Source organism: Scyliorhinus torazame, chromosome 3, assembly GCF_047496885.1.
Source record: "Scyliorhinus torazame isolate Kashiwa2021f chromosome 3, sScyTor2.1, whole genome shotgun sequence".
NCBI classification, from domain to species: domain Eukaryota; kingdom Metazoa; phylum Chordata; class Chondrichthyes; order Carcharhiniformes; family Scyliorhinidae; genus Scyliorhinus; species Scyliorhinus torazame.
Window position 1 is genome coordinate 347,815,371 of NC_092709.1, and position 23,325 is coordinate 347,838,695.

At 56.0% G+C, this 23,325-nt stretch overlaps 1 protein-coding gene across 1 annotated transcript in view; it reads right to left on the bottom strand.

The window, feature by feature from the left end:
* LOC140409329 (hematopoietically-expressed homeobox protein hhex-like) overlaps positions 1–21,109 on the bottom strand; it is a 169,686-nt gene extending 148,577 nt beyond the window's left edge. Inside the window, exon 1 of the mRNA XM_072497742.1 lies at positions 20,746–21,109. Within this exon, the coding sequence (XP_072353843.1) occupies positions 20,746–21,073 (328 nt within the window). The 5' untranslated portion in view covers positions 21,074–21,109. The remainder of the gene's footprint in view (positions 1–20,745) is intronic.
* Between the last annotated feature and the right edge of the window lie 2,216 nt (positions 21,110–23,325).

The following is a 23,325-nucleotide window of genomic DNA, read 5'->3' on the forward strand; positions in this document are numbered from 1 at the left end:
CCTACATCTCACGCTCCTCCTCCACATCACGCCCCTCCTCCATCTCATGCCCCTCCTCCATCTCATGCTCCTCCATCTCAAGCCCCTCCTCCATCTCACCTCCCTCCTTCGTCTCACATACCCTCCTCCACCTCACACCCCTCCTCAATCTCACGCCCCTCCTCCGTCTCAATCCCCTCCTCCGTCTCACACCCCTCCTCCATCTCACGCCCGTCCTCCATCTCACGCCCCTCCTCCATCTCACGTACCCTCCTCCATCTCACGCCCCTCCTCCGTCTCACACCCCTCCTCCACTTCAAGCCCCTCCTCCATCTCACGCCCCTCCTCCGTCTCACACCCCTCCTCCATCTCACGCCCCTCCTCCATCTCACACCCCTCCTCCACCTCACCACCCACGTCCATCTCACTCCCCTCCTCATCTCACTCCCCACCTCCATCTCACACCCCTCCTCCATCTCACACCCCTCCTCAATCTCATGTCCCTCCTCCACCTCAAGCCCCTCCTCCATCTCACGCACCTCCTCCATCTCACACCACTCCTCCATCTCACACCCCTCCTCCATCTCATGTCCCTCCTCCACCTCAAGCCCCTCCTCCATCTCACGCCCCTCCTCCATCTCACACCCCTCCTCCATCTCATGTCCCTCCCCATCTCACACCCCTCCTCCATCTCACGCCCCTCCTCCATCTCACGCCCCTCCTCCATCTCACACCCCTCCTCCATCTCACACCCCTCCTCCATCTCACACCCCTCCTCCATCTCATGTCCCTCCCCCATCTCACACCCCTCCTCCATCTCACACCCCTCCTCCATCTCACGCCCCTCCTCCATCTCACGCCCCTCCTCCATCTCACGTACCCTCCTCCATCTCATGCCCCTCCTCCATCTCATGCCCCTCCTCCATCTCACGTACCCTCCTCCATCCCACACCCCTCCTCCGTCTCACACCCCTCCTCCATCTCACGCCCCTCCTCCATCTCACGCCCCTCCTCCATCTCACACCCCTCCTCCATCTCACGCCCCTCCTCCATCTCACACCCCTCCTCCATCTCACGCCCCTCATCCATCTCACGCCCCTCCTCCATCTCATGTCCCTCCTCCATCTCATGTCCCTCCTTCGTCTCACACCCCTCCTCCATCTCACGCCCCTCCTCCATCTCATTACCCTCCTCCGTCTCACACCCCTCCTCCATCTCACGCCCCTCCTCCATCTCACACCCCTCCTCCATCTCAAGTCCTTCCTCCATCTCATGTCCCTCCTCCGTCTCAAGTCCTTCCTCCATCTCATGTCCCTCCTCCATCTCATGTCCCTCCTCCATCTCATGTCCCTCCCCCATCTCACGCCCCTCCTCCGTCTCAAGTCCTTCCTCTATCTCATGTCCCTCCTCCATCTCACGCCCCTCCTCCATCTCATGTCCCTCCTCCATCACACGCCCCTCCTCCATCTCATGTCCCTCCCCCAACTCACACCCCTCCTCCATCTCAAGTCCTTCCTCCATCTCATGTCCCTCCTCCGTCTCAAGTCCTTCCTCCATCTCATGTCCCTCCTCCATCTCATGTCCCTCCTCCATCTCATGTCCCTCCCCCATCTCACGCCCCTCCTCCGTCTCAAGTCCTACCTCTATCTCATGTCCCTCCTCCATCTCACGCCCCTCCTCCATCTCACTCCCCTCCTCCATCTCACGCCCCTCCTCCAACCCACGGCTCTCCTCCACCCCTCGGCCCTCCACCATCCCAGGCCCCTCCTCCATCTCACGCCCCTCCTCCATCTCATGTCCCTCCTCCATCTCATGTCCCTCCTCCATCTCACGCCCCTTCTCCATCTCACGCCCCTCCTCCATCTCACGCCCCTCCTCCATCTCACGCCCCTCCTCCATCCCACGTTCCTCCTCCATCTCAGATTCCCTCCTGCATCTCACGCCCCACCTCCAACTCACGCCCGCCCCTCCTCCATCTCACGCCCCTCCTCCATCTCACGCCCCTCCTCCATCTCACGCCCCTCCTCCATCTCACGCCCCTCCTCCATCCCACGCTCCTCCTCCATCTCAGATTCCCTCCTCCATCTCACGCCCCACCTCCAACTCACACCCCTCCTCCATCTCACGCCCCTCCTCCATCCCACGTCTTCCTCCATCTCAGATTCCCTCCTCCAACTCACGACCCTCCTCCATCACACACTCCTCCTCCAACTCACGCCCCTCCTCCATCTCACGCCCCACCTCCATCTCAGATTCCCTCCTCCATCTCACGCCCCACCTCCACCTCACACCCCTCCTCCATCTCACACCCCTCCTCCATCTCACGCCCCTCCTCCATCTCACGCCCCTCCTCCATCTCACACCCCTCCTCCACCATCACACGACCCTCCTCCATCTCACACCCCTCCTCCATCTCACGCACCTCCTCCATCTCATGTCCCACCTCCATCTCACACCCCTCCTCCATCTCACGCCCCTCAACCATCTCACACCCCTCCTCCATCTCACGCCCCTCCTCAATCTCACGCCCCTCCTCCATCTCACGCCCCTCCTCCATCTCACGCCCCTGCTCCATATCACGCCCCTCCTCCATCTCACGCCCCTCCTCCATATCACGCCAGTCCTCCATCTCACGCCCCTCCTCCATCAACGCCCCCGCTCCATCTCACGCCCCTCCACCATCTCATCCCCCTCCCCATCTCACATCCCCTCCTCCATCTCACGCCCCTGCTCCATCTCACGCCCCTCCTCCATCTCATGCCCCTCCTCCATCCCACACCCCCTCCTCCATCCCACACCCCTCCTCCATCTCACGCCCCTCCTCCATCTCACGCCCCTCCTCCATCTCACGCCCCTCCTCCATCTCACATCCCCTCCTCCATCCCACACCCCAACTCCATCTCATGTCCCTCCTCCATCTCACGCCCCTCCTCCATCTCACGCCCCTCCTCCATCTCACGTCCCTCCACCATCTCACGCCCCTCCACCATCTCACGCCCCTCCTCCCTCTCACGCCCCTCCTCCATCTCACGCCCCTCCTCCATCTCATGCCCCTCCTCCATCTCCCGCCCCTCCTCCATCTCACGCCCCTCCTCCATCTCACGCCCCTCCTCCATCTCACGCCCCTCCTCCATCTCACGCCCCTCCTCCATCTCACGCCACTCCTCCATCTCACGCCCCTCCTCCATCTCACGCCCCTCCTCCATCTCACGACCCTCCTCCATCTCACGCCCCTCCTCCATCTCACGCCCCTCCTCCATCTCACGCCCCTCCTCCATCTCACGCCCCTCCTCCATCTCACGCTCCTCCTCCATCTCACGCCCCTCCTCCATCTCACGCCCCTCCTCCATCTCACTCCCCTCCTCCAACTCAAGCCCCTCCTCCATCTCAAACCCCTTCTCCATCTCACACCCCTCCTCCGTCTCACGCCCCTCCTCCATCTCACACCCCTCCTCCATCTCACACCCCTCCTCCAGCTCATGTCCCTCCTCCACCTCAAGCCCCTCCTCCATCTCACGCACCTCCTCCATCTCACACCCCTCCTCCATCTCACACCCCTCATCCATCTCACGCCCCTCCACCATCTCACACCCCTCCTCTATCTCACGCCCCTCCACCATCCCACGCCCCTCGTCCATCTCACGCTCCTCCTCTACATCACGCCCCTCCTTCATCTCATGCCCCTCCTCCATCTCACACTCCTCCTCCATCTCAAGCCCCTCCTCCATCTCACGCCCCTCCTCCATCTCACATACCCTCCTCCACCTCACACCCCTCCTCCATCTCACACCGCTCCTCCACCTCACGCCCCTCCTCCGTCTCACACCCCTCCTCCATCTCACGCCCGTCCTCCATCTCACGCCCCTCCTCCATCTCACGTACCCTCCTCCATCTCACGCCCCTCCTCCGTCTCACACCCCTCCTGCACCTCAAGCCCCTCCTCCGTCTCACGCCCCTTCTCCATCTCACGCCCCTCCTCCATATCACACCCCTCCTCCACCTCACCCCCAAGTCCATCTCACTCCCCTCCTCATCTCACTCCCCTCCTCCATCTCACACCCCTCCTCCATCTCACACCCCTCCTCCAGCTCACACCCCTCCTCCAGCTCATGTCCCTCCTCCACCTCAAGCCCCTCCTCCATCTCACGCACCTCCTCCATCTCACACCCCTCCTCCATCTCACACCGCTCCTCCATCTCATGTCCCTCCTCCACCTCAAGCCCCTCCTCCATCTCATGCCCCTCCTCCATCTCACATCCCTCCTCCATTTCATGTCCCTCCCCCATCTCACACACCTCCTCCATCTCACGCCCCTCCTCCATCTCACGCCCCCACCTCTATCTCACACCCCTCCTCCGTCTCACACCCCTCCTCCATCACATACCCCTCCTCCATCTCACACCCCTCCTCCATCTCATGTCCCTCCCCATCTCACACCCCTCCTCCATCTCACACCCCTCCTCCATCTCACGCCCCTCCTCCATCTCACGCCCCTCCTCCATCTCACGTACCCTCCTCCATCTCACGCCCCTCCTCCATCTCACGCCCCTCCTCCATCTCACGTACCCTCCTCCATCCCACACTCCTCCTCCGTCTCACGCCCCTCCTCCATCTCACGCCCCTTCTCCATCTCACGCCCCTCCTCCATCTCACACCCCTCCTCCATCTCACTCCCCTCCTCCATCTCACACCCCTCCTCCATCTCACGCCCCTCCTCCATCTCACGCCCCTCCTCCTTCTCATGTCCCTCCTCCGTCTCACACCCCTCCTCCATCTCACGCTCCTCCTCCATCTCATGTCCCTCCTCCGTCTCACACCCCTCCTCCATCCATCGCCCCTCCTCCATCTCACACCCCTCCTCCAGCTCAAGTCCGTCCTCCATCTCATGTCCCTCCTCCTTCTCAAGTCCTTCCTCCATCTCATGTCCCTCCTCCATCTCATGTCCCTCCTCCATCTCATGTCCCTCCCACATCTCACGCCCCTCCTCCGTCTCAAGTCCTTCCTCCATCTCATGTCCCTCCTCCATCTCACGCCCCTCCTCCATCTCATGTCCCTCCTCCATCTCACGCCCCTCCTCCATCTCATGTCCCTCCCCAACTCACACACCTCCTCCATCTCACGCCCCTCCTCCATCTCACGCCCCTCCTCCATCCCACACCCCTCCTCCATCTCACGCCCCTCCTCCCCCTCATGTCCCTCCCCGACCTCACGCCCATCCTCCATCTCACGCCCCTCCTCCATCTCACACCCCTCCTCCATCTCCTGTCCCTCCTCCATCTCACGCCCCTCCTCCATCTCACGCCCCTCCTCCATCTCACGCCCCTCCTCCATCTCACACCCCTCCTCAACCTCAGGCCCCTCCTCCATCTCACGCCCCTCCTCCATCTCACACCCCTCCTCCATCTCACGCCCCTCCTCCATCTAACGCCCCTCCTCCATCTCACACCCCTTCTCCATCTCACGCCCCTCCTACATCTCACGCTCCTCCTCCACATCACGCCCATCCTCCATCTCATGCCCCTCCTCCATCTCATGCTCCTCCATCTCAAGCCCCTCCTCCATCTCACGTCCCTCCTTCATCTCACATACCCTCCTCCACCTCACACCCCTCCTCCATCTCACGCCCCTCCTCCACCTCACGCCCCTCATCCGTCTCACGCCCCTCCTCCATCTCACGTACCCTCCTCCATCTCACGCCCCTCCTCCGTCTCACACCCCTCCTCCACTTCAAGCCCCTCCTCCATCTCACGCCCCTCCTCCATCTCACACCCCTCCTCCATCTCATGTCCCTCCCCCACCTCACACCCCTCCTCCATCTCACGCCCCTCCTCCATCTCACGCCCCTCCTCCATCTCACACCCCTCCTCCATCTCACACCCCTCCTCCATCTCACACCCCTCCTCCATCTCATGTCCCTCCCCCATCTCACACCCCTCCTCCATCTCACACCCCTCCTCCATCTCACACCCCTCCTCCATCTCACACCCCTCCTCCATCTCACGCCCCTCCTCCATCTCACGCCCCTCCTCCATCTCACGTACCCTCCTCCATCTCATGCCCCTCCTCAATCTCATGCCCCTCCTCCATCTCACGTACCCTCCTCCATCCCACACCCCTCCTCCGTCTCACACCCCTCCTCCATCTCACGCCCCTCCTCCATCTCACGCCCCTCCTCCATCTCACACCCCTCCTCCATCTCACGCCCCTCCTCCATCTCACACCCCTCCTCCATCTCACGCCCCTCCTCCATCTCACGCCCCTCCTCCATCTCATGTCCCTCCTCCATCTCATGTCCCTCCTTCGTCTCACACCCCTCCTCCATCTCACGCCCCTCCTCCATCTCACACCCCTCCTCCATCTCAAGTCCTTCCTCCATCTCATGTCCCTCCTCCGTCTCAAGTCCTTCCTCCATCTCATATCCCTCCTCCATCTCATGTCCCTCCTCCATCTCATGTCCCTCCCCCATCTCACGCCCCTCCTCCGTCTATAGTCCTTCCTCTATCTCATGTCCCTCCTCCATCTCACGCCCCTCCTCCATCTCATGTCCCTCCTCCATCTCACGCCCCTCCTCCATCTCATGTCCCTCCCCCAACTCACACCCCTCCTCCATCTCACGCCCCTCCTCCACCTGACACCCCTCCTCCATCTCAGATCCCTCCTCCATCTCACGCCCCTCCTCCATCTCAAGCCCCTCCTCCATCTCACGCCCCTCCTCCATCTCAAGCCCCTCCTCCATCTCACGCCCCTCCTCCATCTCACGCCCCACCTCCATCTCACACCCCTCCTCCATCCCACACCCCTCCTCCATCTCACATCCCCTCCTCCATCTCACGCCCCTCCTCCACCTCACATACCCTCCCCCATCTCACGCCCCTCCTCCATCTCAGATCCCTCCTCCATCTCACGCCCCTCCTCCATCTCACGCCCCTCCTCCATCTCACGCCCCTCCTCCATCTCACGCACCTCCTCCACCCTCCGCCCCTCCTCCATCTCACGCCCCTCCTCCATCTCACACCCCTCCTCCATCTCACACCTCTCCTCCATCACACGTCCCTCCTCCATCTCATGCCCTTCCTCCATCTCACGCCCCTCCTCCATCTCATGTCCCTCCACCATCTCACGCCCCTCCTCCATCTCATGTCCCTCCACCATCTCACGCCCCTCCTCCATCTCACGCCCCTCCTCCAACCCACGGCCCTCCTCCACCCCACGGCCCTCCACCAGCTCACGCCCCTCCTCCATCTCACACCCCTCCTCCATCTCACACCCCTCCCCCATCTCACGCCCCTCCTCCATCTCACGCCCCTCCACCATCTCACACCCCTCCACCATCTCACGCCCCTCCTCCATCTCATGTCCCTCCCCCATCTCACACCCCTCCCCCATCTCACGCCCCTCTTCCATCTCATATCCCTCCTCCATCTCACGCCCCTCCTCCATCCCACGGCCCTCCACCATCCCACGCCCGTCCTTCATCCCACGCCCCTCTTCCATCTCAGATTCCCTCCTCCATCTCACGCCCCTCCTCCATATCACGCCCCTCCTCCATCTCACACCCCTCCTCCATCTCACACCCCTCCTCCATCTCACACCCCTCCTCCATCTCACGCCCCTCCTCCATCACACGCCCCTCCTCCATCTCATGCCCTTCCTCCATCTCATGCCCCTCCTCCATCTCACGCCCCTCCTCCATCTCACACCCCTCCTCCATCTCATGTCCCTCCCCCATCTGACACCCCTCCTCCATCTCACGCCCCTCCTCCATCTCACACCCCTCCTCCATCTCACGCCCCTCCTCCATCTCATGTCCCTCCCCCATCTCACACCCCTCCTCCATCTCACGCCCCTCCTCCATCTCACACCCCTACTCCATCTCACGCCCCTCCTCCATCTCATGTCCCTCCCCCATCTCACACCCCTCCTCCATCTCACGCCCCTCCTCCATCTCACACCCCTCCTCCAACTCACGCCCCTCCTCCATCTCATGTCCCTCCCCATCTCACACCCCTCCTCCATCTCACACCCCTCCCCCATCTCACACCCCTCCCCCATCTCACGCCCCTCCTCCATCTCATGTCCCTCCACCATCTCACGCCCCACCTCCATCTCACGTCCCTCCTCCATCTCACACCCCTCCTCCATCTCACACCCCTCCCCCATCTCACACCCCTCCCCCATATCACGCCCCTCCTCCATCTCATGTCCCTCCTCCATCTCACGCCCCTCCTCCATCTCACGCCCCTCCTCCAACCCACGGCCCTCCTCCACCCCACGGCCCTCCACCATCTCACGCCCCTCCTCCATCTCACACCCCTCCTCCATCTCACACCCTCCCCATCTCACGCCCCTCCTCCATCTCACGCTCCTCCACCATTTCACACCCCTCCACCATCTCACGCCCCTCCTCCATCTCATGTCCCTCCCCCATCTCACACCCCTCCTCCATCTCACGCCCCTCCTCCATCTCATATCCCTCCTCCATCTCACGCCCCTCCTCCACCCCATAGCCCTCCACCATCCCACGCCCCTCCTTCATCCCACGCCCCTCTTCCATCTCAGATTCCCTCCTCCATCTCACGCCCCTCCTCCATATCACGCCCCTCTTCCATCTCACACCCCTCCTCCATCTCACGCCCCTCCTCCATCTCACACCCCTCCTCCATCTCACGCCCCTCCTCCATCACACGCCCCTCCTCCATCTCATGCCCTTCCTCCATCTCATGCCCCTCCTCCATCTCACGCCCCTCCTCCATCTCACACCCCTCCTCCATCTCATGTCCCTCCCCCATCTCACACCCCTCCTCCATCTCACGCCCCTCCTCCATCTCACACCCCTCCTCCATCTCACGCCCCTCCTCCATCTCATGTCCCTCCCCCATCTCACACCCCTCCTCCATCTCACGCCCCTCCTCCATCGCACACCCCTACTCCATCTCATGCCCCTCCTCCTTCTCATGTCCCTCCCCCATCTCACACCCCTCCTCCATCTCACGCCCCTCCTCCATCTCACACCCCTCCTCCATCTCACGCCCCTCCTCCATCTCATGTCCCTCCCCCATCTCACACCCCTCCTCCATCTCACACCCCTCCCCCATCTCACACCCCTCCCCCATCTCACGCCCCTCCTCCATCTCATGTCCCTCCACCATCTTACGCCCCTCCTCCATCTCATGTCCCTCCTCCATCTCACACCCCTCCTCCATCTCACACCCCTCCCCCATCTCACGCCCCTCCCCCATATCACGCCCCTCCTCCATCTCATGTCCCTCCTCTATCTCACGCCCCTCCTCCATCTCACGCCCCTCCTCCAACCCACGGCCCTCCTCCACCCCACGGCCCTCCACCATCTCACGCCCCTCCTCCATCTCACACCCCTCCTCCATCTCACACCCCTCCCCATCTCACGCCCCTCCTCCATCTCACGCCCCTCCACCATCTCACACCCCTCCCCCATCTCACGCCCCTCCTCCATCTCATATTCCTCCTCCATCTCACGCCCCTCCTCCACCCCACGGCCCTCCACCATCCCACGCCCCTCCTTCATCCCACACCCCTCCTCCATATCACGCCCCTCCTCCATCTCACACCCCTCCTCCATCTCACGCCCCTCCTCCATCTCACACCCCTCATCCATCTCACGCCCCTCCTCCATCTCACGCCCCTCCTCCATCTCACGCCCCTCCTCCATCTCAGATTCCATTCTCCATCTCACACCCCTCCTCCATCTCACACCCCTCCTCCATCTCACGCCCCTCCTCCATCTCATGTCCCTCCTCCATCTCACACCCCTCATCCATCTCACGCCCCTCCTCCATCTCACGCCCCTCCTCCATCTCACGCCCCTCCTCCATCTCAGATTCCATTCTCCATCTCACACCCCTCCTCCATCTCACACCCCTCCTCCATCTCACGCCCCTCCTCCATCTCACACCCCTCATCCATCTCACGCCCCTCCTCCATCTCACGCCCCTCCTCCATCTCAGATTCCATTCTCCATCTCACACCCCTCCTCCATCTCACACCCCTCCTCCATCTCACGCCCCTCCTCCATCTCACACCCCTCATCCATCTCACACCCCTCATCCATCTCACGCCCCTCCTCCATCTCACGCCCCTCCTCCATCTCACGCCCCTCCTCCATCTCAGATTCCATTCTCCATCTCACACCCCTCCTCTGTCTCACACCCCTCCTCCATCCCACACCCCTCCTCTGTCTCACACCCCTCCTCCATCCCACGCCCCTCCTCCATCTCACACCCCTCCTCCATCCCACGCCCCTCCTCCATCTCACACCCCTCCTCCATCTCACGCCCCTCCTCCATCTCAGATTCCATTCTCCATCTCACACCCCTCCTCCATCTCACACCCCTCCTCCATCTCACGCCCCTGATTTTCTTCCGCACTAAAAACAATTCTCAGGTGACTGAGGAGTCCTAATGCGCGACCTACAATCTCTGTCACAGCGGGGGGAGGGCAGACGGTGGTTGGAGGAGGGGGTGTGTGGGGTGCCCGCGGTGCCAGGCACTCCTTCCGCTGTCGACACTTGGCTTCAGCTCTCGGCGATGAAACCCGGATGTTCAGTCCCTTCCCAGAGGCTTTTCCTCCACTTCAGGCAGCCTTGGGACAGGGATTCCCAGGTGTTGGTTGGGATGTTTATCGAGGCGGTTTTGAGTGTGTCCTTGAAGCCTTTGCTCTGCCCTCCTGGGGCTCGCTTGCTGTGTTGAAGCTCCGGGTAGAGCACTTGTTCCGGGAGTCTGGTGTCAGGATTGTGGGCAATGTGGCCCGTCCAGTACAGCTGATGGAGCGTGGTCAATACTTCACTGCTGCAGATGTTGGCCGGAGTGAGAACACTGACATTGGTGCCCCTGTCCTGCTAATGGCTTTACAGGATCTTACCGAGGCTGGTGGCATTTCCCCAGGGTTTTGAGGTGCCCCCTGTCCACAGTCCACACGTCTCTGAGCCATATCGGAGGGTGGGTATCACAACTGCTCCATAGACCGTGAGATTGAACATAGAACAATACAGCGCAGTACAGGCCCTTCGGTGTTCACTACTGTGGCAGATAGGGCATTCCACGGCCTCACTACTCTTTGCGTAAAGAACCTACCCCTGACCTCTGTCCTATATCTATTACCCCTCAGTTTAAGGCTATGTCCCCTCGTGCTAGCCATTTCCATCCGCGGGAGAAGGCTCTCACTGTCCACCCTATCCAACCCTCTGATCATTTTGTATGCCTCTATTAAGTCTCCTCTTAACCTTCTTCTCTCTAACGAAAACAACCTCAAGTCCATCAGCCTTTCCTCATAAGATTTTCCCTCCATACCAGGCAACATCCTGGTAAATCTCCTCTGCACCCGTTCCAAAGCCTCCACGTCCTTCCTATAATGCGGTGACCAGAACTGTACGCAATACTCCAAATGCGGCCGTACCAGAGTTCTGTACAGCTGCAACATGACCTCCTGACTCCGGAACTCAATCCCTCTACCAATAAAGGCCAACACTCCATAGGCCTTCTTCACCACCCTATCAACCTGGGTGGCAACTTTCAGGGATCTATGTACATGGACACCTAGATCCCTCTGCTCATCCACACTTCCAAGAACTTTTCCATTAGCCAAATATTCCACATTCCTGTTTTTCCTTCCAAAGTGAATCACCTCACACTTCTCTACATTAAACTCCATTTGCCACCTCTCAGCCCAGCACTGCAGCTTATCTATATCCCTCTGTAACCTGCTACATCCTTCCACACTATCGACAACACCACCGACTTTAGTATCGTCTGCAAATTTACTCACCCACCCTTCTGCGCCTTCCTCTCGGTCATTGATAAAAATGACAAACAGCAACGGCCCCAGAACAGATCCTTGTGGTACTCCACTTGTGATTGTACTCCATTCTGAACATTTCCCATCAACCACCACCCTCTGTCTTCTTTCAGCTAGCCAATTTCTGATCCACATCTCTAAATCACCCTCAATCCCCAGCCTCCGTATTTTCTGCAATAGCCTACCGTGGGGAACCTTATCAAACGCTTTGCTGAAATCCATATACACCACATCAACTGCTCTACCCTCATCTACCTCTTCAGTCACTGGTTAAGTCTCTGGTGCTGGGTCTCTTCCTCAGGTGACCAAGTCAAACAGTCTCTTCCTCAGGTGGCCAAGGGCTGACCTGGAAATCTGAAGGCGGTGTTCAACATCGTCGACGGTCTCTGCCCTTGTTAACAGTAGACCTTCAAGGTGTGGAAAGTGATCCACATTGTCCAATGCCTCATTATGGATTTCGACAACTGGGGTGGGTTTTGAGGGGCAATGGGCGCTGTGTTACGGGGCAGGTTGGCCAATCGCGCCCGGGCGGCCGCCGCCGCGCCGGTCGGATGCCATTGAAATAAGACCTCTCCAACTTAACCTTGTTGCTAAAATAAATAAAGGAGGCCGGAGGTGAGGGAGGAAGCTGGGAAGGAGGAAGAGAATTTTACAATTGTGGCATTGCCAGACCCCGACGCCAGTGCAGGCCAGAAATCAATGACGGGGATAGTGACGGAAAAGTGGAATTGGGATAGATCAGCCATCATCTCATTGAGCCGTATGGCAAGCACAAGAGGTCAGTCAGCCCAATGAACTCTCTGGCTCCCCTGATCTTTCTGCTTCGCCCAACCAATCTTGGCCTTTTGAAACAAAAACAGAAAATGCTGGACAATCGCAGCCGAAGTCATCCAGACCCGGGGAGGTTAGCACTGCTGCCTCACAGAACCAGGGATCCAGGTATGATTCTGGCCTTGAGTGACTGTCTGTGTGGGGTTTGCACATTCTTTTGTTTTAAATTTAGAGTAACCCAATTTCTTTTTTCCAATTAGGGGGCAATTTAGCGTGACCAATCTTTGCGTTGCACATCCCGGCACATCTTTGTGTTGTGGGGCTGAAACCCACGCAGACAAGGGGAGAACGTGCAAACTCCACACGGACAGTGACCCAGGGCCATGATCGATCCCGGGTCCTCAGCACCGTGAGGCGTGCTAACCATTGCGCCAGCGTGCTGCCCTGTGTTTGCACGTCCTCCCCGTGTCCGTGCGGGTTTCATCCGGGTGCTCCGGATTCCTTCCACAGTCCGAAGATGCACATCTTAGGCAGATTGGCCATGCTAAATTGGCCCTCGGTGTCCAAAAGGTTCGATGGGGATACTGGGTTACGGGGATAAGGCGGGGGAGGGGGCCTAGGTAGTGTGCTCTTTCGGACGGTGGGTGCCGACTCGATGGGGCGAATGGCCTCCTTCTGCACTGTAGAAATTCTATGAAATGTTAGCTCTGTTCTCTCTCCACAGATGATGTCGGACTTGCTGAGATTGCCCAGCATTTTCTGTTTTAGTTTCAGATTCCAGCAACCGCAGTAATTAAGTTTTGTCCTTTTGAAATATTGACCCAGTTCCCTTCTGTGAGTAAGCACTGAATCTGCTTCCAACACACTTCCTGACAGCACATTTCAGATTGTAACTAAACAATCACAACTAAATGACTTTGTCTGCCATATCATTGTCGTTTGGTAAAAACCTAATTTGCCCAGAATGGGTTCGAGTGAGCAGAGTGGTGTAATCATGTCCCTAGTTCATATGTTCCTATATCTGGTAGACAAAGAACAAAGAAATGTACAGCACAGGAACAGGCCCTTCGGCCCTCCAAGCCCGTGCCGACCATGCTGCTCGACTAAACTACAATCTTCTACACTTCCTGGGTCCGTATCCCTCTATTCCCATCCTATTCATGTATTTGTCAAGATGCCCCTTAAATGACATTATCGTCCCTGCTTCCACCACCTCCTCCGGTAGCGCGTTCCAGGCACCCACTACCCTCTGTGTAAAAACCTTACCTCGCACCTCTCCTCTAAACCTTGCCCCTCGCACCTTAAACCTATGACCCCTAGTAATTGACTCCTCTAGTCTGGGAAAAAGTCTCTGGCTATCCACCCTGTCTATGCCCCTCATAATTTTGTATACCTCTATCAGGTCGCTCCTCAATCCCCGCCGTTCCAGTGAGAACAAACCGAGTTTATTCAACCGTCCCTCTTGCTAATGCCCTCCATACCAGGCAACATCCTGGTAAATCTCTTATGCACCCTCTCTAAAGCCTCCACATCCTTCTGGTAGTGTGGCGACCAGAATTGAACACTATACTCCAAATGTGGCCTAACTAAGGTTCTATACAGCTGCAACATGACTTGCCAATTTTTATACTCAATGCCTGAGCCAATGAAGGCAAGCATACCGTATGCCTTCTTGACTACCTTCTCCACCTGTGTTGCCCCTTTCAGTGACCTGTGGACCTGTACACCTAGATCTCTCTGACTGTCAATACTCTTGAGGGTTCTACCATTCACTGTATATCCCCTACCTGCATTAGACCTTCCAAAATGCATTACCTCACATTTGTCCGGATTAAACTCCACCTGCCATCTCTCCGCCCAAGTCTCCAAACAATCTAAATCCTGCTGAATCCTCTGACAGTCCTCATCGCTTTCTGCAATTCCACCAACCTGTGTGTCATCTGCAAATTACTAATCAGATCAGTTACATTTTCCTCCAAATCATTTATATATACTACGAACAGCAAAGGTCCCAGCACTGATACCTGCGGAACACCACTGGTCACAGCCCTCCAATCAGAAAAGCACCCTTCCATTGCTACTTTCTGCCTTCTATGACCTAGCCAGTTCTGTATCCACCTTGCCAGCTGACCCCTGATCCCGTGTGACTTCACCTTTGTACCAGTCTGCTATGAGGGACCTTGTCAAAGGCCTTACTGAAGTCCATATAGACAACATCCACTGCCCTACCTGCACAATCATCTTTGTGACCTCTTCGAAAAACTCTAGCAAGTTCGTAATATATATTTAACTCCAATTAAAAAAACTTGTGGAAAGTGTAATATCCCACACGGGATCTCTGGGATGGGAATGTTTGGCTTCCCCGTGCTCCTTGCGCAGTACGAGCTCCCCCGCTAGGGGCGGGTATCTCAATTATCCCAGTGCATATAAGGTTGGTCAATAAGGCACCGACCTTCGAGGAACCCGAAGTTCACCGGGAAGTGTATGTATATCGTTTGTAGATCAAATGCCATTCTTATTTTGTACCTGGTGTGGACTCGCCATGACCTCATTGAACTGGCGATGAGGAGTAAGCCGGTTTGTCGACGCTGTGACCGACTCAGCTGAGCCACCTCCCTGATTTTCTGGATCCAGGTTTGGATTTCTTTGATTGGCTGTGCCTCTGTTTGGACGGTTAGATGTATTTGACGCTGGTGTTGAAGACTGGAACCAAAGCGTTGAATGAATACGTTACTTCTTCTGGACCAACAATATCACAGAGAATGAGGGCCAGGCGGTCATTCTGTTGACGGCCTGTGGAGCGCATACGCTCAGGGTGATCCGGAGTCTCACCTACCCGGCACGCCAGATATGCAAATATTCGATCAGCTCGTGACTCTTATGGCACAGCACTTTAACCCAAACCCATTGATAATCGTTCAAAGGTACCGGTTTAATACGGTGGAGCGGTCCACCGGTGAATCCATTACCAAAGTTTGCATCTCGGCGACGGAAGCTGGCTGAGTTTCGTGACTATGGAGCTGTTTTGTCCGATATGCTCCAAGATCGCTTGTTCTGCGGTATCAATAATGTGGGAACTCAGAAAAAACTTCTGGGCGACATTTCCCTGACTTTTCAGCAGCTGTTCCAGGTCTCCCTAACCCAGGAAAGTGTGGAACACGGCATCCAGGAGATACAAGGGAAGGAGGGGAACGCTTTGGGGGGGTCGACCCTCACGTGAGATCCCCCACGGCCCGGACCGAACGCTGCTGGGACTCTGGCTTCAGGGCGAAGAGCCGGCTGCCAAGGTGTGGGCTGTCCCCGGACCTGGCTGAAGGTGACTCCAGCCCGTGTGATACATGTGGATGCCGGTCTAGGCGTACCTGCTGGCAGCAGGAGGGCCCGTGCTCTCGGCACCCTGGTCAAGGTAGGCAGGAGCCCCAGGGCCAGGCCTTACATCTGGATGACCTAGAAGAGGCCGAGAATGGGGCTGAGATGCAGCTGAACTGTTTGGCATTGCCCCGTGTGGCCCCTATTCCTGATCCTATACAAGTGAATGATCACATGCTGCACATGGAGCTGGATGCAGGAGCGGCCATTTCTGTGATGGGGCTGAGCACTTTTGCACGCTTTGTCCTTGGCTGGCATGGTGGCTCGTTTGGCCTCTTATACAGGGGAACAACTGAATATTGTGGGGTCCACCCTCACCCAAGTGGTTCATGGGCGCCAGTCAGTGTGCCATCCCCTCAGTGTTGTGCAAGGAAATGACCCTAGCCTGTTGAACCGCGATTGGCTGCACTAACTGCAGTTGGATTGGCTGCACATCCTCTAAGTGATTCCGGCGGTGTGTGTACAGAACTGAGCAAATTCCCAGAGGTTTTCCAGCCAGGTTTGGGTACCATTAAAGGGGCCATGGCTAAAATCCAGGTGGACCCAGAAGTCCAGTCCCGGTATTTCCGTGTTTGCCTGGTTCCTCATGTTATAGTGGAGAAGGTTGAGACCAAATTTTGGCGTTTAGAAAGTATGGGCATTATACAGCCTGAGCTTCACTGATTGGGTAACGCCAGTGGTTCCTGTCATGAAGCTGGATAAAACAGTCCACCGCTGCGGGAACTATAAATTGACAGTGAACACAGCTTCAAGATAAGACCATTACCCTTCACCGCACATTTAAGGTTAATTTGCAACATTGGCCGGTGGCTGTAAATTCACGAAATTGGACATGAACAACGCTTATATGGAGCTCGATAAATCCTCATGGCAGTACGTCATGATTAATACTCACAATGGATTCTGAGGGTACACCTGGCTTCTGTTAGGAATCTCCTTCACGTGCACAGTCTTCCATCGCATCATAGAGAACATCCTGCTTGGACAATGTGTTAGTCACAGAACCTCCAGGCAGTGTTGAAGCACCTTTCAAAATATGGGAACCACCTGTGCCACTCAAAGTCCATGTTTCACGCAAAAGAAGTGGTTATATTTGGGATATCGGGACGGCCTTCACCCAGTTGTCGAGATGGTACGGGCAGTCAAAATGGGCCCCGCTCCATGAGACACCGCGCATCTTTGCTCTTTCATTGGATGAGTAAATTATTATGGGCACTTTATGCTGAATTTGGCTACCGCCCTCACCCCCTTCCACTTGCTTTCGAAGAAGCATCAGCCTTGGGCTTGGGGCAAGGCCCAGAATGCAGTGTTTAACAAGGTGAAGCAGCGGTTGTCTTCTTCAAGGGTGTTGACACATTTTGACACCTGAAAAATGTTGTACATCACATGCAATGCTTCGCCGTGTGGCATTGGGGCGGTTTTGTCCCATCGAATAGATGGCGGCCGTGATCGCTTTTGCCTTCTAGACGTTGGCTGTGGCCAAAAGAAAATGTGCCCAGATCGAGAAAGAAGGTCCAGCGGTCATATTCGGTGTTAAGCGGTTTCATCACTACGTCTATGGCCGCCATTTTTTTTATCGGCGCCAATCACAAGCCATTGCTATTCCTCTTTCATGAAGACAAGGCAATCCCGCCAATTGCGTCTGCGAGGATCTCGCGCTGGGCTCTGTTATTGGCTGCTTACAACTACTCTTTCCAGCTCTTCCCAGGGTTCCAGATTGCACATGCTGATGTGTTGAACCCTGCAGATCAAATCCACGAACCTTCCAACAGCGGAAAAAATGATTGCTGTGCAGATTTTCTGGGGCTCCTCGTGTGTTCGTGACTGGACGCAAACAGACACTGTCCTTGCCAAGGTGTGACGTCTGGTGCCATACAGTGGGCAGCATTGGAAGCTAAGGGGAGTTGAAGGCTTTCTCCTCAAAATTGGCGCGTTGACCGTCGAGGATAGCATTCCTCTGTGGGGTACCAGGGTTGATGTCCTGGCAAAGGGACAGGCTGCCGTTTGAGAGAACTTGCAAGAGGGGCATCATGGAGTGTCCAAATTGAAGATGTTGGCGAGGAGCTAGGTCTGGTGGCCGGGCTTGGATGCCGATATCGAGATATTGGCCCAGCAATGCTTCATCTGCAAAGGGCACCAGAGGCTCCCCGCGGTGACACGCCTACACCCTTAGGAGTGGCTGGGGCACCCTGGGGCTTGTGCACACCGATTCCGCAAGTCCCTTCTTAGGTTTGATGTTTCTCATTCTGGTGGACGCCCACACAAAATGGAAAAACTCTACCAAGTTAGTGAGACACGACGTCCCCTTCACAAAACCGTGCTGCCTCTCGCTAATACGTCCATTTGCTTCCAAATGGGAGTAGATCCTGTCCCGAAGAATTCTCTCCAGTAATTTCCCTACCACTGATGTAAGGCTCACCGGCCTGGAGTTCCATGGATTATACTTGCTACCCTTCTTAAACAAAGGAACAACATTGGCTCTTCTCCAGTTCTCCGGGACATCACCTGAAGACAGTGAGGATCCAAAGATTTCTGTCAAGGCCTCAGTAATTTCCTCTCCAGCCTCCTTCAGTATTCTGGGGTAGATCCCATCAGGCCCTGGGGACTTATCTACTATAATATTTTTCAAGACGCCCAACACCTCGTCTTTTTGGATCTCAATGTGACCCAGGCTATCTACACACCCGTCACCATCTACCAATTTCTTCTCTTTGGTGAATACTGATGCAAAGTATTCATTTAGTACCTCACCCATTTCCTCTGGCTCCACACATAGATTCCCTCGCCTGTCCTTCAGTGGGCCCACCTTTCCCTAGCTACCCTCTTGCTTTTTATGTACATGTAAAAAGCCTTGGGATTTTCCTTAACCCTATTTGCCAATTACTTTTCGTGACTCCTTTTAGCCCTCCTGACTCCTTGCTTAAGTTCCTTCCTACTTTCCTTATATTCCACACAGGCTTCACCTGTTCCCAGCCTTCTAGCCCTGACAAATGCCTCCTTTTTCTTTTTGACGAGGCCTACAATATCTCTCGTTATCCAAGGTTGAATTCCTTTCAACTGACACTTGAAAGCCTCCCACATGTCAGATGTTGATTTGCCCTCAAACATCCGCCCCCAATCTAGGTTCTTCAGTTCCTGCCTAATATTGTTATAATTAGCCTTCCCCCAGTTTAGCACATTCATCCTAGGACCACTCTTATCCTTGTCCACCAGCACTTTAAAACTTACTGAATTGTGGTCACTGTTCCCGAAATGTTCCCCTACTGAAACTTCAACCACCTGGCCGAGCTCATTCCCCAATACCAGGTCCAGTAAAGCCCCTTCTACATATTGTTTTAAGAAGCTCTCCTGGATGCTCCTTACAAACTCTGCCCCATCCAAGCAGAGGATCACAAAGAAGCTTATAAGAGCGACTATAAGGGATTATGAAAAGACATTTGCAAGGGATATCAAAATCAATAAGAAGATATTTTGTAGTTGAATAAAGAGAAAGCGGATAGTGAAGAGCAATGTGGAGATATTGTCAGTGATAATGAGGAAATATAATAATAATCGCTTATTGTCACAAGTAGGCTTCAATGAAGTTACTGTGAAAAGCCCCAAGTCACCACATTCCGGCGCCTGTTCGGGGAGGCTGGTATGGGAATTGAACCCGCGCTGCTGCCATTGTTCGGCATTACAAGCCAGCTGTTTAGCCCACTGTGCTAAACCAGGCCCTACCATTGAATTGGGGATGATTCTGGAGACAAATATTCGGGCCAACAAGCGCACACACACGTGGAAGGAAATTGAAACTTGTCACTTGTTTTAGGTCAAGGCTCTGTCAAAGAGTCCAGACTGGAAACGTCAGCTCCCTTCTCCCTCCACAGATACTGCCAGACCTGCTGAGATTGTCCCGCATTTTCCGTTTCAGATTCCCGCTTCCACAGTCAATTGTTTGAAGGAGCTGCAGGTTGTAACAGAGGGACAGGCGAGATTCGAGTGGGGCTTAAATCTCCGGGAACCCTCCAAATTGGGTTTGCAGTCAACACAAACGCACACACACACCACAGACAAAGCTTTCTGTCTTCAATCTGGGAAAAGCTGTCTCCCATCACTCGTTAAAAATAAAAGTTGGATTTTATTTCCATTTCGTGAAGGAAAGAACGAATGCACCCGGAAACTTGACAAGTGCTCAGGTTCTGTCCTTGCAGAAAGAGGAACAAATGTTCGTTTGACAAAACACACACAGGCTCTCTCCTTGGTTTCACGGTTCGCACATACAATATTGAGCTGGGCGTTTGTCACGTTTTATCGGGTGTAAATTGTGTGTTTTTTTATACATATCAAAGCCCAATGTGTCGGAATCTTTACACCCCCCCCACCCAACACACACACACACAGTCATTCTAGCTGCAAATCTCATTCACCAGCAACAACTACAATTCCCACTGAGCCAAGAAATGTTTAGAAAGTTGGGTGGCCGCATATTTCCCACTTTCTCAATCCTGAGGGGGGGGGGGGGGGGGGATACAGACATGAACACTTTGACATCCCTCACCTCTTCGCTCTTAAATCCTGTCTCATTCTCCCCCACACCCTCCTATTTGACATTCCCTCTTTCTCTGACCCCAGATTGCTCCTGTCTTAATCGGATCTGATTATCTGTCCATTGCTCAATCTGCTTGTCTTTATCTTCCTTCTCTGGTATTTTTAATCTCTGCTCCTCCTTATTCCATTGGTTTCTCCAGCAGCTCTCTTTCTCCCTCCCACACCCACCCAGACACACACACACACACACACACAGCAGTCTCTTACCCAGGGGCAGCGGTCTGTATATGGGTTGCTGCGGTTCGCCAGCTGTCGGGTTGTAGAGAGCCAGATGTTCGGGGAGGAGTGGAGTCCGGTACAGATGTTGAGACAGAGGTGGGAAGTAGCCGGGGCCACTCTCCGGGTACAGCCCGCGCCTCAAGGCAGGCGGCAGCGGGAAGAGCACCGCCGGGAAAGGGGCGCCCAGGGCGGCGGGGCGGCGCGGAGACCCGCCGGGGTCCCGGTTCAGAATGTCCTCGATGTAGAACGGCGTGGGGTGAATGGGTGCGGGGGCGTGGGGGCAGCTCTGGGTGCCCGGGTGGCTGTGGAACTGCATTGCCGAGGCCGGGGGGTGAAACTTCAAGCAAGGGGAGGGCAGGACACACCAGGGCAACAGGATAATAGGCAACTTGTGAACGGTGGGCTGGGCTCAGTAACTCTCACTATCTCAGCTCTCAATTACTTTGCAAATACTACACCAACAGGGCGGGGACTGCTGGCCAGAGAGAGAGCTGCCAAGAGAACCTCATTGCACACAATCATTCAGCCCAATGACTGTACCTGTGCCAGCCCTTTGAGAGATTGGGTCAACTATCCAGCTCCCCAAGCTAACCCCCTCCTCAACATTCCCCTCACTTCACCGCCAGGGAAAAACAATTACAAAGTTTACATTGAAAACTTTGCATAGTTTGAGTATATTCTTGGGAGTGCAGCTCCGACAACACTCAAGAAGCTCACCGCCATCCGCTGCTTCAAACATTCAATCTCTCTGCCATCGTCAAACAGTGGCAGCCCTGTGTACCGTCCATGAGATGCGCTGCAGGAACTCACCAAGGCACCAGGGACAGTTGTTCCAAATCCCCCACCTCAAGCATCTGGAGGGATAAGGGATGGATTGGACTTGTTTATTGGCCCGTGTACCGAGGTACAGTGAAATTTATTTTTCTGTGTGCAACGCAACAGATCACTTCGTACATGAAAAGAAAAGAAAAAGAAAATACATAATAGGGCAACACAGGGTACACAATGTAAAGACAATAACACCGGAATCGGGTGAATCATACAGGGGTGTAGTATTAATCAGGTCAGTCCATAAGAGGGTCATTTAGGAGTCTGGTAACAGTGGGGAAGAAGCTGTTTTTGAGTCTGTTCGTGCGTGTTCTCAGACTTCTGTATCTTCTGCCCGATGGAAGAAGTTGGAAGAGTGAGTAAGCCGGGTGCGAGGGATCTTTGATTATACTGCCCGCTTTCCCCAGGCAACGGGAGGTGTAGATGGAGTCAATGGATGGGAGGCAGGTCCGTGTGATGGTCTGGGCCGTGTCCACGACTCTCTGCAGTTTCTTACGGTCTTGGGCCGAGCAGTTGCCATACCAGGCTGTGACACAGCCCGATAGGATGCTCTCTATGGTGCATCTGTAAAAGATGGTAAGAGTTAATATGGACATGCCGAATTTCCTTAGTTTCCTGAGGAAGTATAGGCGCTGTTGTGCTTTCTTGGTGGTAGCGTCGACATGGGTGGACCAGGACAGATTTTTGGTGATGGGCACACCTAGGGCAGGAGACACTTGGGAACATTGCCACCTGGAGGTCCCCCTCCAAGTCGCTCACATCCTGACTTGGAAATATATCGCCGTTCCTTCACTGTCGCTGGGTCAAAATCCTGGAACCCCCTCCCTAACAGCACTGTGGGTGTACATACGCCTCCGGGACTGCAGCGAATCAAGAAGGTAGCTCACCACCACCTTCTGAAGGATATCTAGGGATGGGCAATAAATGCTGGCCTCACCAGTGACGCCCACATCCCGTAAATTAATTTTATAAAAATAAACATTTTGGCAGAATTTATCCTGACGCGGAGTTTGGAATTTTACCTCAATTAATGACTCACACTTTTTGAAAGCATCGACTTTCCCTGGGGGTCGTTTCTGCATTGGTTCCAGTGCTCAGTATCTGTGGGGCCCCCGGAATCAAATGTCTTCCTCATTTGAAACAAGGGGCGGGATTCTCCGCAATCGGCGCGATGTCCGCCGACCGGCGCCAAAAACGGCGCGAATCAGTCCGGCATCGCGCCGCCCCAAAGGTGCGGAATCCTCCACATCTTGAGAGGCCGAGCCCTCACCTTGAGCGGCTAGGCCCGCGCCGGACTGACTTCCGCCCTGCCAGCTGGCGGGAAAGGCCTTTGGTGCCCCGCCAGCTGGCACAAAACTGACTTTGCCGGGCGGCGCATGCGTGGGAGCGTCAGCGGCCGCTCACGGCATCCCCGCGCATGCGCAGTGGAGGGGATCTCTGCCATGGTGGCACCCCCGGGGCCAGATCGCCCCGTGCCCCCCCACCCCAGGACCCCGGAGCACGCCCGCGCCGCCTTGTCCCGCCGGTAAGAGAGGTGGTTCAATCCACGCCGGTGGGACAGGCATTCCAGCAGCGGGACTTCGGCCCATCCGGGCTGGAGAATCGCGGGGGGGGGGGGGCCTGCCAACCGGCGCGGCGCGATTCCCACCCCCGCCGAATATCCGGTGCTGGAGAATTCGGCAACCGGTGGGGGCGGGATTCACGCCAGCCCTCGGCGATTCTAGAATCCCGCCCAAGAAG